This window comes from Grus americana, chromosome 15 (genome assembly GCF_028858705.1).
Source record: "Grus americana isolate bGruAme1 chromosome 15, bGruAme1.mat, whole genome shotgun sequence".
NCBI lineage: Eukaryota > Metazoa > Chordata > Aves > Gruiformes > Gruidae > Grus > Grus americana.
This window is the reverse complement of record NC_072866.1, coordinates 12,648,598-12,661,885: the sequence shown is the minus strand read 5'-3', so window position 1 is coordinate 12,661,885 and position 13,288 is coordinate 12,648,598. Positions and strand designations below refer to the sequence as shown.

At 45.2% G+C, this 13,288-nt stretch overlaps 1 protein-coding gene across 4 annotated transcripts in view; it reads right to left on the bottom strand.

The window, feature by feature from the left end:
* Positions 1-891: 891 nt before the first annotated feature.
* Positions 892-13,288, bottom strand: part of TTYH3 (tweety family member 3) — a 76,373-nt gene continuing 63,976 nt past the window's right edge. For 2 of the 4 annotated variants that reach the window (XM_054842381.1, XM_054842379.1), the window contains 3 exons: positions 12,440-12,515; positions 10,213-10,314; positions 892-4,813 (listed from right to left, as the gene is read on the bottom strand). In XM_054842381.1, the coding sequence (XP_054698356.1) occupies positions 10,234-10,314; positions 12,440-12,515 (157 nt within the window). In that variant the 3' untranslated portion in view covers positions 892-4,813; positions 10,213-10,233. The remainder of the gene's footprint in view (positions 4,814-10,212; positions 10,315-12,439; positions 12,516-13,288) is intronic. The other 2 variants (XM_054842380.1, XM_054842382.1) reach the window with 2 other exon arrangements.

Here is a 13,288-nt window from a genome sequence, read left to right as displayed (position 1 = left end):
CTCCCCCACCAAAAGCACAGACCACTCGCCAGCCATCTAAGAACTGCTACCAAAACATCCCACGCTTCTGCTGGGCCTCCTGGAATGACTAGGGAAGCCATCCATAGCATGCACACAAATAGTTTCTAGAAAATGAGAGTAGGCTGTGATGAAAGAAGCCACCTGGTTAAAGGTACAGATTAAGTCTTGTTCAGTCTCTTCTCTCCAGGCATTAGATCTAACTCCTCAGTATCTGCCTGGAGGGCTTTTCCCCTCCCACCCAGAGATGCTCATTTACTGTTGAGTCGGGGAAGACCCTGGCTGCTCCTTGGTCCCCAGGTAGAAAATACTTCAAAGATGCCTCCCCTCCCTAGCTAAAGGAAAACCCACCCACCTCATCTATTCCTGAATCAGGTGGGGTGGCTAGAATCAACAAGCCAAGACACTTCTCTCTTCTTCAAAGGGCTCAGCATGGTATTTCAGTTGCTGCTAGAAAGAAGAGAAGGCGGGACTAGAAGTGAAGCATGGGTTTATCCACACAGGTACCTTGCGCCTTGCTCATACGGGTAGCCACCCCCCCCGTCTGCTATCACCCTGCAGCACCCAAAGCTCTCGTGAGTGATTGCTAAGCAGCCCCCTGAGAAATGGTTTACTCTCAGAAAGGCCAAACTTGGCATGTTTTTCCAGGGACTTGCTATGGAAATCCTAACTTCGGATGACCTAAAACCCCATGCACTGTGTCCCCCTCAAAGCACTCAAATGAACATCCTTGCATCTTGGCTGAGATGACTGTACACGCAAAGTTAACATCTATCAAATGGAGAAAACTTAAAAAGGACAGGAGGGGAAGGGAGCATTCCATCCTTCACATCTGGATACATGGATGCACGCTAAAAATCTTAGCTTGAACCCTTTTATCAGCACATAAAATGAACTCAGTTTAATAATACACACAGGATACAAACACTACAGTTATATTCCCAAGACAGCACAAGAAATTCACAGCCAAGTCTTGATTCGATTTCCTTTACAATTACAATGCAGTCTGAACACTGGACACAAGAGTCCAACATGCTATTTACATTTCACATTGTGGAGATGTTTGTGTGCTTGGAAGAGTTCTCAGTTCCAAAAGAAAATATCATTCACACATGATGATGCAGTGGAAATAAACCAAGCCAACCAGACAAGCCCATGACCACATTTGTGCTTCTGAAAAAGTAACATGAAGTGTCTTCACTGATGCAGTCACCTTCAACCGGACAAGCTGCCTTCCATTTCGCAGTCAGCAAGGTGTCCAGAGGCCAATCTCATCTCCCCTGAATTCTGGACCCTTTTGTTAGCAACCAGTAACGTGAGTAATGTTCCAGTAAGGTCAGCTGGGACACACCAAGTGATATGGCCTTGGCATTTTGTCACATTAAAAACAGAGACACACAATGGAAGAGAGAGAAGTCTCTACAGCTTTCCCTCCTACAGCTTGAAAAGTTTGGACTCCCTCAACCATGAATTCCATCTAGAACAGATGAGTCTTCGCCAGATAGCACCTGCTGTTCACCCGAGAGGGAGGCACAGAGTCTGGGAGATGTTGGCTTTTCCAAGTCCACTCCTCAGACAAAATGTGACCATATGGATGAGACTGATTATGTCGCAGCCATAAGAATAGGCAAAGGCCATCTGTTCTTCAGCAGATCTGTTCAGACCAGCCTGCAGAAATGCCACACTGTTGCTCAAGGTTCCAGTAAAAAAAAAAGTAATAATAATAATAAAACAAAAGAAACCCATTTGTCTGTGTTTCCTATCCAGCGCTCTGCACAGCATGCAGCGGGGCAGCAGAGTTCCAGGATGCTTTACAAAAGTGCAATATCCATGTCAAGTAAAGGAAGTGCTGGCTGGACAAAGGTACACAGCTCACACTGCAGTCGTGTTATGCTGGCCTCCAGAGAGCAAAATGTTCTCTGTAACATTCTTTCCAGTTATATTTTGAAGTCACAGAGCACATATCTCCACATCTGTGCCTTGCTGCAAGCCCCAAACATTGTCAGGAGTTGTTCTGGGTGTTATGAGTGGCTATGCCAAACCTTAGAAGGAAGCAGGTCAAGGTGGCTGCTCCATTAGATGCTGCAAACAAAAAGGCATAGGCTTGCTCCCCCGTTATCCCCACTGGCACAGACAATACCACTGTGACAATTTAGATCCAACCCAATGTGCAGTCACACGCATGTTCAGGATACATTCTGTATACAGACAAATCAATATACAGAAGTACTTGTTTTCACAGGGTTCCCCACATCCTCCAGCCTTCAAAACACTTGCCTTCAAAGAGCAGGACCAGACCACTGATTTTAGGGCAGCTCCCCTAAAATTGATAGTTTGAGTAGCAATCCAAGCACATCCTTCCAAGGAGAGATGATGGCAGAACAACTCATTCTTAATAAGGATTATATGGCTCTTGCTTCTTTCTTCAAAGCGAGGGGAAGGTTCAGCTCCCCCCAGAGAGCAGTTGTGCGCTCTGGGCCCTGCAAGCTAACCACGCCACGTGCTTGCACACCCACATCTCCTGGTAGGCTTTAAGACAGGGTGGAAAACCTGGTGCTCATGAGCCACAGTGTCCCTCCATACCACCCGTGACTACGTTTCCCTGCCCTTGTTATTTGATAACGCAGAGGTATGTTTCAGTGTGAAGCCCAAACGTGTCTGAAAGGGCATACTCAGTCCTGAGCAAGAAAATCCTGCTTCCAGAGATTTAGGGTGAAGTGTGAAGTTTTCTCCAAAACCACCTCTTCCTGTCTGCATGGTGGTGCCTCCTCCCCATCTCCCTCACTCCTTTGAATGGTAATAGCTGGCCTACAGCTTTTTGCAGTCTATTAGTGGTTTCTATCTTAAAAGGAGTCTCAAAGCTTGCTCTTCCACAGAGCTGGTACCATTTTACAGCAGATACCATCACCCTAGTTAGCTACCTGCTAGGAGCAATTCCTACCTCACTGCAAGAAGGCAACTGACTTGAGTAAAGGCAGATTGGTAAATCCTGTGCCCCATAGAGCAAACGTGGGGTAAACAGACATTGAGTCTGAACATCACTGAGGTGAAGACTAACCACCTCTGCCAATGGCTCAACTCCAGTTTGAGAGGTGTTCCCCACTTTATTTACTCTGCCAGTTATTTAATATAATGCTCAGCAGCTACACTATGATGCCCCTGCTCAGAGGTAAAGAGACAAGAAGGAACATCATAGTTACTCTACTGAAAGGGCAGTACTCCCAGTACCTCCAAGAGGCAGTCTCCTCTTCTAGTAGGAAGTTGTCAGTGCCCTTTGGAGCACTGCTCTTCAGTGGAAAGTACAGCACCAATGGAGGATGTTGCCTCTGCAGGCACCCAGCTGCCCTGTTGCAAGCCTTGTTCTGCCCCATGTCTAGAAAAATGCCTTACATGTGCCTTAATATTGTCAGATAGTGGTTAGCAACATGACTTGAAAAACAAAATGAAATAAAATAGAAAAAAATAAAAACCTGTTCTGACAGTCACAATGTTCTCCAGATGTCATTTGGGTTTCTGATTCTGGAACACAGAAGAAGATATACTGATGATCTTGTGACTTTGTTAGGACTGAAGCTCCAAAAACCTCTTTCAATGCCAGTTCAGCAACCCCATGCTGAAAATTATGATTTTAAAAAAACAAAACCAAAAAGTCCAGCAGAGTTCACAGGTCACTCCTGCAGGGAGAGCTTGCATTTGCTATAAATCCATTGGTGCTTCCAGTCCCTCTTGTTTTTGCAAGCTGACTGTCCCATTAAGATCTAGCATCAGAGAGCCAAAACTCTTTAGTGCAAAAATACCCCCCGTAAAGTCTTACAAGTCTTTTCCTGGAAAAATTTGGCACCAAGTGGGTGGCTGGCTCCTGTTTGATCTGTGTGTCGGCCTCTTAAAGGCAGCACCCAGAATGCCATCTGCAAGTACCTGGGCTTCCCTGATGGAGCAGAGAGGTCAGGTTCAGAGCAATGGACAGTGTAGTTGACTGGTGCTGGGACCCCCCTGCTCCTCCTCGAGGATTCACATGCTAGATATAGTGGGGAAGAAAAAGGCATTTTCATAATGGATTTTTGTTTAAAAAGTTAACCAGGGTAGCAGAATGGTTTTCTCTAGAAGAGCCCCAGGCTCCCAAATGACAGTGATATACAGTGACACCACGAGGCAGGGGTTTCCCTGCTCCCTCAGACAGGGCACCGGACCAGAGGGCTCCCAAAATGCTGTATCGTGCATTGACTCAGCGTTCCCTCGTTGTACGCTAGTCACAGGCACCGAGCCTCTGCTTCTTCAGTGTTTGACAGACTGCTGATCCCACTGCAGAAGTGAAGAAGATCTACCACCATCTTTCACCAAGTCCCTCTGGGGAACAGAAGGGGAAAAAAGGGGGCAGAAGATATTCACCAACTTTTTCTGATAAGCTACTTTGATAAAGCTGGCCCCAGGCAGGTGGACCCAGTTTCTTGTCTGGGTGCTCTCAGTTGCTTGCCCGCACGTGCCTGCTTTCTCTCGCACATCAGGTACAGCAAGGTGAAGGCTTAAATTCAAAAGGGGTTTCCCACTCCAGTGGGCAGGTACCAGGTTGGAAGGTGGTCTGGGCTGGAGAAACAGAAGGAGCTGCACTGGATTTGGGGCAGAACAGCAGGATTGTTCTACGAGGACAGCACAGGGGCACAGCAGTTGGCACATTGTTAAGTCTGACTGCATGTGTGGGTTTTGTTTTTTTTGCTTTTTCATTTTAATGCACACTGCCAGCATCTGGACGAGGTTGGTTGGTGGCGAGGTATTTGGCTCTCATGCTGGAGGTGTACTGGAGGAAGACAAGACATAAAAACAAAACAAACAGAACAGAAAAGTAAGTCAGAATGACTAACGTAAACACGGAACCACAGATTATGACCACCTCCCAGCATAAAATGGTCTCTATTTACAGCAAGCGTATCAAAGAGCTGCTGCTGGCTTGGTCTGACAAGGAAAGTTTCACAAGCCACAGCATAGTCAAGTCTGAGTAAGATACTGCCAGCTGCAACGATGCTGGCCAGGTCAGTGCAGATGGGCTAATGATTTATCCAAGCTCTCTACAGAGAAGGAAATCCAATAGCCATTGAGTCAAAATATGCCATACTTTGCCTGGGAGAAGAGAGGGAAATGGAAATGATGCAGATGTAAAAACCCACCTCACACCTTCATCCTCTCTTAGTCATGTTGTTGCCTTCAACCACGCCAGAAAAGGAGGTTGAAAAGACAATGGGTGTACGCTGCATTTTTACATTGCATTTTACAGCAGTGAGGGCATCAGAAGACTGCCACGCACCACAGATGGGCAGTCTGAAAGGTAAGTGTGGAAGAATGAATCCCTGAACAATTTACGCCCAAGAAAGAACAGACCCTGTCAGGCTGGAAACAAGCTGCCAAACAAGATGATATTAGCTAACAGTTATCAGATGGATAATAATCCGCTGTGGCTTGGGATCCAACCTGCAGCAGTAGACAAGACTCCAGTCTGGGGGTGAGGAGAGAAAGTCAGAAAGATGAGAGGTTGTTTTGGTTGGGGAGGGGTTGCTTTTTCTTATTTTTTTTTATTCTAAGCAAGGTAATCCAAAACAGCTCCTAGAAGCTACTGAAGTAACATATGTCATTCATATGCCATTTGAATAATGAGCTGAATAGCATGTAAATAATACCCAGCAGTAAGAACAAAAGACTTTGTCTCTTCATGCCAATGTGTTCAATGCCTTCATCACAACCACATTACTGCTTCTGGGATTCTGCTACCATGATACTAACAACCAAGCAATGAGAACAGGCATTTTTTTCCCCTCCTTTTTATACCAGCTGGAGCTTGAATAATTCTATAATACCCACATCTTACTTCCCAAGAGTGCTCTTCAGCATACTGACTTTTTATCACCTTTAAAACTGGTGATAGCTGGCCACATAAAATAGCCAGTTAAGTTGGCAAAGAGACAACTGGAAGGGAGTTCCACACCAGGAAGTATGATTTATCTTGCCCACTGGGAAAGAACATTATGAGGCATCTTTAGGCTCTCAAAAGCTCAGCTATCCAAAGAGGTCTTCAGAGAATTAACAGTATTTTATCAGGTTTCCTTCAAAGACTGACCTGGGCTGAACCTCTGCACAACAGAAGAGAGAAGCTGCTGCTTTGGCAGAGCTGACCCCACCGGCACAAGATGAAGACACCTGTGGTTTATTTGCACACTCATCTTTAGTGTCTTCCATAACTGGAAAACTTCCTCCAGAACATGGATCTTTATATAAAACTCTGGCCCAGAAATGGCATCTATATTTAGAAGACAAAGGGTACATCTGTTCTTTCTCTCTAAGATGTATTTTTTGCCAGTGAGAAAGAAAAGGTAAAAAATACCAAGATGAGCCAGTTTAAGGACTACAGAGTTTAATAAATGTGATTGTTTCAGAAATAAATTTTAGGGCATTATTAAAACACATGAGACTAACCCAACGGGCTCAGAAAGGCTTAGAAGTCAAAGAACTTTCTAATAGAGTACGCAGGGCACATTTTAAGGTAGCACAATACTGAAACTACGAGCCAAGCATCGTGCCAAGAAAAGGGTCTTAGAAGGAAAGATGCATTTGATTGCTCATTTTCCATTTGTATGCTATACGTGACATGTGATAGGAAATGAGTATGAAAAGAGAACTTCCAGGTGCTTAGGTTTTCTAAGAATTATTTAGAAAAAAATAATCTCCGATCACAGAAGGTTGTTGTGCATCTTCCTGTACAAGTCATATAGGTTCAGCACACAACATGCAATATCAATTTTCTTTAGAGCATTAAAATCAAGAAGGGCCACTTGATGAACTGCATTTCAAGGATGTACAAAGTACACCCATCACAGAGGGAGAAGTCAGAAAGAATTTACTACTTCCTCCACCAAGAAAACACCCCACAGTTGTTTAAGTGTCACTAAAACAAAGTAATCAGGAACATGAGATTTGGACAGTCAAGCAGAGGGCATTTTACATTCAAACCTACCTGCAATCCAACACACAGAACAAATCAAGACTCAGAGTAGTCAGAGTTAGGGCTGATATTCTCTCCTTAACTCAGGATTTTTGTGCCTTTGTACCTTTTCCTATTACAGTTTGAACCAGTTACTGCTTCTGTTAATGGGTATTTTTAATGACTGCGATAAGTATGATTGAAATCTGGAGGTAGATAGCTAACACTTCTCTGCGCACCCCTCGTAACCAGCACGGCTCTATCAGTCGCTGCATTACACTCCATGTACGAACGCTTTGCTCCACGTGCTGTTGATGGTAGTCCCTGATCCAAACCCTTCAGTGCAAAGATGCTGTGGAAGACACAGATTCCAACATCTGGACAGGCCAGCAGATGAAGATGTGTCAGCACTTGCCAGTCATGTGGACATGAAACCAAACTGTATTATCCATAGTTAAGATAACTAAGTCTTTAGCTCCTTTAAAACTTCTAAAGGCCTAAAGCCTGAGCACAATCCAGAGCTAAGGAGGGCTTGGACTCTACTCTGAGGTAGCCTGGATACAGTGCCTGACACAGCTATAAGGTATACAGTTGCATTTAGTTTCCTTTAAAGAGGAGCTTTCATAGAAGGTTAAAGAAATGCACAATGCAGTCATTCTTCCAGTACTCTTGCTAGAAGTACCCATGTGCCTTTACACCCTCCTTTACCCTTTCAGAAACAGCATGGAGGACAAGTTTCAACCCATACCTTCACCACACTGTCAGCTACCCTAAAAAGAATACCAGAAAGACTTCTTGTTACCGTTTCTCGTGGTGGCTTGTGCTATTCGGTACAGCACACCTCCCAGTCACTTACCAGTCAGCTAGGACAAACACCGCAGACTGCACACAAGTTTATTTTTTTATTTCTCCAAAGGAGAAAAAAAAGTCTCTCCTTCGCATTCAGCCTTTTTGAGGGTATAAACTTTCATAGGTAGGGATTGCCAGGACATACTAGTTAGGTGCTTAACATGTATAGCCAGTGTACAAAGGAATAATTGGTTGCAAAAAAACCCCTCCAAAAAACCTGATGGGACTAATCAGTTAATTTTAGAGCAAAAATTCTACCAACTCCTCTGAACTGTGCAGACCATGAGTACTTCATAGTTAACTCCCAGCTATGCTGGAAGATCACCTACCATATGAAACCCTGACTCCAAGTATAAACCATTTACTATTTGTGGTTAAAAACCCCACACGTATCTCTCTTCAGCTACCCTGACTTTGATTTCCTGCCAGAGCTATTCAGGCAATCCAATAAAGACCAAAGCTTCTGGATTCAAGTTCTTAAAGGTTGATCCACCTCTCAAATAGCTAGAGCACAGTAAACACACAGGGTTTGGTAGTATTATGTATGGGAGGTACAAGATGCAGGGAAACAGCCAATTCCAGCCAGTGGGTTCTGAATTCAAAGGGACTTCAGTTTTCCAAATCAAAAGAACAGAGCTTCTGTTTGTTTTGTTTGTTTTTAAAGTCTTGGAAAGAATGCAATGCCTTGTTCTTTGCCCTGCAGACAGCCACATTAAACTCTGGGTGTGACCCTAGGTAAGAAGACGACAGTGCAGACTGAGATCAGGTCATGTTTCAGCTCAGAGGAGATTTCAAGTCCAGAATGAAGACACTAGAATTGCCCCCCCCCCCCCCAGCAGTAAAGCAGTACTTTATTTCATGGAATAGACCCATCTAACATCACTACAATACCACCTGTAGGAACCAATAAGCAGAAAAACCACCGTAAGCTTACACCCAAGAGCAGTCTTTGCAAGACTTGAGACTGAAGAAAGTTGTGACCCTTTCAAGGGTGCTAGCACCATGCTTCAAGACAAGTTTGCATTCATGCACCACGGCAGAGGGCATCAAGACACCCGATTCAGACAGCGCCCTTCCCAGCATGTCACAAGGCAGGCAGAGAAACGGCAAGAGGCAGCAAGAAGGCAGACCAAGCAGCAACATGATGGAAAGGAATCCAATGCAAGGCTGACAAAAGTCCCGACAAGAACAGCAGAAAAGGAGGAACCAGCAGCTTTATGGACATGTAATTCTAGGAACACAATGTATACGGGTCATCGACTGCATGAGTCAAAAGCAATGGGCCCACTTTTCCAATTGGAACCAACCCCTTTCAGTTACTGTGTGGCTGTAGATCCCTTGAAGGAGCACACTCTCCTTCATACCAGATGAGTGCAAGGAGCCTGGGAGCTCTAATCATACCCTATATTCAACCAAGATAAAAAACTACAAGGCCTGCTGCAGACCACCTACTCTTTCTGTAGGCATGTGACTGTCACGGACCACTGCAAGGGAAGACACACTGGCTATCGTGGAGGACATCAGCAACTACAGCCCATTAGGAATTCAGACAGTGAAATGGTACTAGGAGGGCTCTGCTCACAGAGCCTGTGGGAAATGGATGGGATGATTTGGACACACACAGAACAAACAAAACAGTAAAAGGTTTTGAAACAGAATGAAATAGATCTTAGTGCTTATGTCTGGACCTTTAGGGAAGTCTTTTTTTAAACTTGCTCCTTTCCGACTTTAAATGCAAGGATAGAACGAGAAGCTGCACACAGATCTAACAGGCAAGGCAGTAACTCTTCAGGACAGGCCACCGTTACCAGCTAGGATCTTTCAACAAATTAAAAATCCTACTGAGGAGCTTAAAGCATGTGGCGGATAGGTATCAGTGGTTTCAGGCACATGCTGTTATGACCAGTCAAGACAAGCAGAACAGCAGCAGCAAGGGAAGTCAAAAGGTTGAATTAAGACAACCAGTCCCAACTGAAAAGCTGCTGGATTGGTTCTCCTTACTTCTAGAAGAGGGCTTCTTGTGATGGGAGAACTTCTATTCTACATTTGAGCAGCACTCAGTACTAAGTGTTCAAGCTGTTCTCACTTGTGCACTCTGAGTTGAAGCTGCTGTGAGTTAACCTTTGTGAGGCTTGGGCACCTATAACCCTCACAACGTGCACCAGAAGCCTTTGCAAGGTTGATGCTGCTCCTTGAGTCTGCACCAGAGCAAAACTGATTTTAATTTTAACCCTTGGCAGGAGGGAATGGGGTGGGAGGTGCAGAGGGAAGGAATGTGAAGAAATAAAAGGCACTGGCCTGGGATAAACAGTGCAGGGATGAAGGGAGTGGTTAGGAGTGGAGAAGGGGTTGAGCAAGAAGGACCTTTTTTCCAGTACCTGTTCCATTTGCGGGCGCTGTTACCAGTATGTCCGTGCACTGTCCGAGGGCTTAAGCTGCCAGCTCATATGGCTGCTACTGTCCATGGCAGCCAAATACAACTGTGATGACGCAAGAAAGAGAGAGAAAAAGAGAGTGCAGCCTCAACGTGCATGAAAAACACAGTGCAAGCAAGTGAAACGCTGTGGTGTGTGTGTCAGCGACAAGGTGGGCTCTACAACCCTAAGGAAATAGCCCTGTGGCAAGAAGGAGAAAACAGAAGGAATGAGAGAAGGGAAAAAAACAAACAAACAAACAAAAAGCCAGGAAAAGTAATGGACAAACAATGCAGCAGGATCATCACATCTTAGTTTTCACCATTTGTTCACAGAAAGCTAAATGGAATGTCCACCCACTGGACATAACCTGTCTGGATGGTTATCCCCACCTCCTCCCTCCCAAAAGGAGGCAGACACACGTGCGTTGGTATTCTCTTTTCATCTCTCTCCTCCCACAGATGATTTGCTACGAAAAGTTGCAAGTTTTTCTGCCTCGGCACAGTCTCAGCCACCTGCCATGGAGAGCTGCGAATACAAAAATCCCAGAAAAGCTCCCTTCCCTGCTGCCTGCCAATACGAGAGTAGACAGCATTTTTCTTCTCTCCACTGCCTGTCTACTACCAGTATGATCCTGCAGAAAACACATTCATCCTACAGCCTGTTCCTTGCCTCGCCTAGGGAGAAACTCCCCTTGTCTACATGAGCAACAATGCACTCTCCTCCCCCCCCAGCTCCTGCGCTTCCCCATAGCCCATACTGATGGCTGCCAAGTCAAAAAAATCTCATCTCTATCTACTCTCGGAAACCAGCCTAAGGCACCACGACTCAGATCCCCCCTCAGGGTATTAACACAAACAGCTACTGAAGAACCAGGGAATTTCTTGCATAACTAAAGCCCCTGCAGACAGGAGTGTGCTTTCTCTGAAGCAGAAGAGCTGTAGGGGAAGGGGAAGCAGGACCTTGGTCTACAGACACTGAACGAACACATGCCCTGGCAGTACCAGAGGGACAGTGCCCTTCCCTCAATAGGAAACACCAGCAATAAAGCATTTGCCACACTGTACTGGTGTGCAACACGTCAGCTCTTCCCCCGAGGACCATCTCGTTGCTGAGAGCAGAGAACGCTACCAGAGCTTGCGATCAGAGTACCACCAGGGATCAGGAAAAATTCTTTGTGAAGGTGGAAAGAGGTCTGGCCAAGTACAGAGACAAGGATCAACCCTCCACTTTTCCACCTTCTCTACAGCAAGACGAACTGGTCATTTTGAAGTGAAAACATGAATGTGATGTCCCCTTTTCCACCACAATTCGTATTCCTTCATCCTCCAACCGCCTCTTCCTCCCCTCCCCGTGAATTTGAACCATGCACCACAGAGTGTAATTTCTTTACCTATACCTGAAGACTGGTTGATTATTAAGCATGCTACTACTCATCCTCTGTAATCACACCACCAAGTTAGTGAGCACTGTGATGGCATGTTCTCCAAGTTCTGGTGTAAGTAAGGCTGACAGGATCCAGGGAGGGCAAAATTCATCTAGTTCTTACACATACATGAAGGCAAGCCCATGTTTTATCCAGCATACAGAAATGGCTATCAGGTCACTCCAAATATCAAAACCTTCCATGAAAGTTGTTTTTTTTTTTTCCTCCTCCATAGGAAATTAAATACAAAAAATAGATTCTAAAGAAAGTAAAACAGTTGTGAAAGAAAGATTTAAAAAAAATCTCAACAAAAAAATAATACAGGTTTCATCCTACCATCCCTTCAGGGCAGATTAAGGAGAGAGGTTCAGCGATAACTCTGAATTTACTGTTTTAACAAGTTTAAAAAGAAACTTGAGGAACCAATGCCACAGATAGCAAGTACACCGCATGCAAGTGAATCATCCAGCTGAAGTCACCCACCAAGATACTCATGCACTTCAGTGGTGGCAGGACTGGGCCCATAGCATTACCAGTGTTAATTGATAGACTTTTATTCTTTTTACGTGCAATGTCCAAAGCAGCATAGCAGGGTTTTATTCCCCATGGCAGGTGAGACATGGCTTGTCTATTCAAATTCCTGCCATTTACGGGCCAGATCCTGTGTTTGGCTGCACAATCAGCTCCCTTGAGAGTATACTGGAGTGGTAACCGTGTATTCCCCAAAGTTGCTGAAGCAGAGAGGAGCAGTAAAGAGAGACTTACTGAGGGAGGTGGGGACTCCCGGCCAATGAGCGGGGTATTCTCGCAACGGGGGTTCTGGAAATTTGCATTCTGGCTCCTAGGAAAGGAAGACACACATGGTAACAGGGGGTATGCGTCACACTTCTCTGGGGAAGGTCTCTGACGGTGACATGGGACAGTATACGCACCCCCAGAACTACCGTATCAGGTCAGTCTCCCTCAAAGTTTTTCTTACAGGCCAGGTGCATCCCCCATCTTCAGACAAGGGCACAAATCTAGCATTATTTACCTCAGATTAAGGACTATCTATACACTTTTACTCAGAAGGGCCCACACTGAATCACGTCAAGTGATTTAAAAATAGGTCCGTGTGAAAATCTGCCTCCCTGCAGCGTTAGAACTGTCAAGCTGCAGAAATGGAGATAAAATGAGGACAAAGTCTAACGGGAAGAACAAAATGATGTGCCAGCCCTAAAAAGATGGGCCCTGAAGGTAGTCCATGTGTGATCAGGGTGATGCACTTCTGGAGAAAGCTCTGAAGATCCCATCTGGACTAGGTAGCTCTGGACTGCAACAGATGTCAGAGCTGACTGCAAATATTGTGGAAGGACCAAGCCTGCAGGTTTTGTCTTGGCTCTCAGTTTCTCAGGAGGCTTAAAGTCTTCTGGCAAAACTGCTCTGTCTGAAGACTTAAGTCTTCTGGGGACCAGAATCATTGTGTAATAAGAAGCCCGGACAATACTTTCCTACTTCTTTTCTCTAGACAGATTTCTAAATCCTGCAGGACAGAGCTGTTCATATTTATCACTTCTACCGCTTGGTCAACAGTGCCAGCCTCGCAGCACTTGGCAACAACAGCAAGTGGAGTGA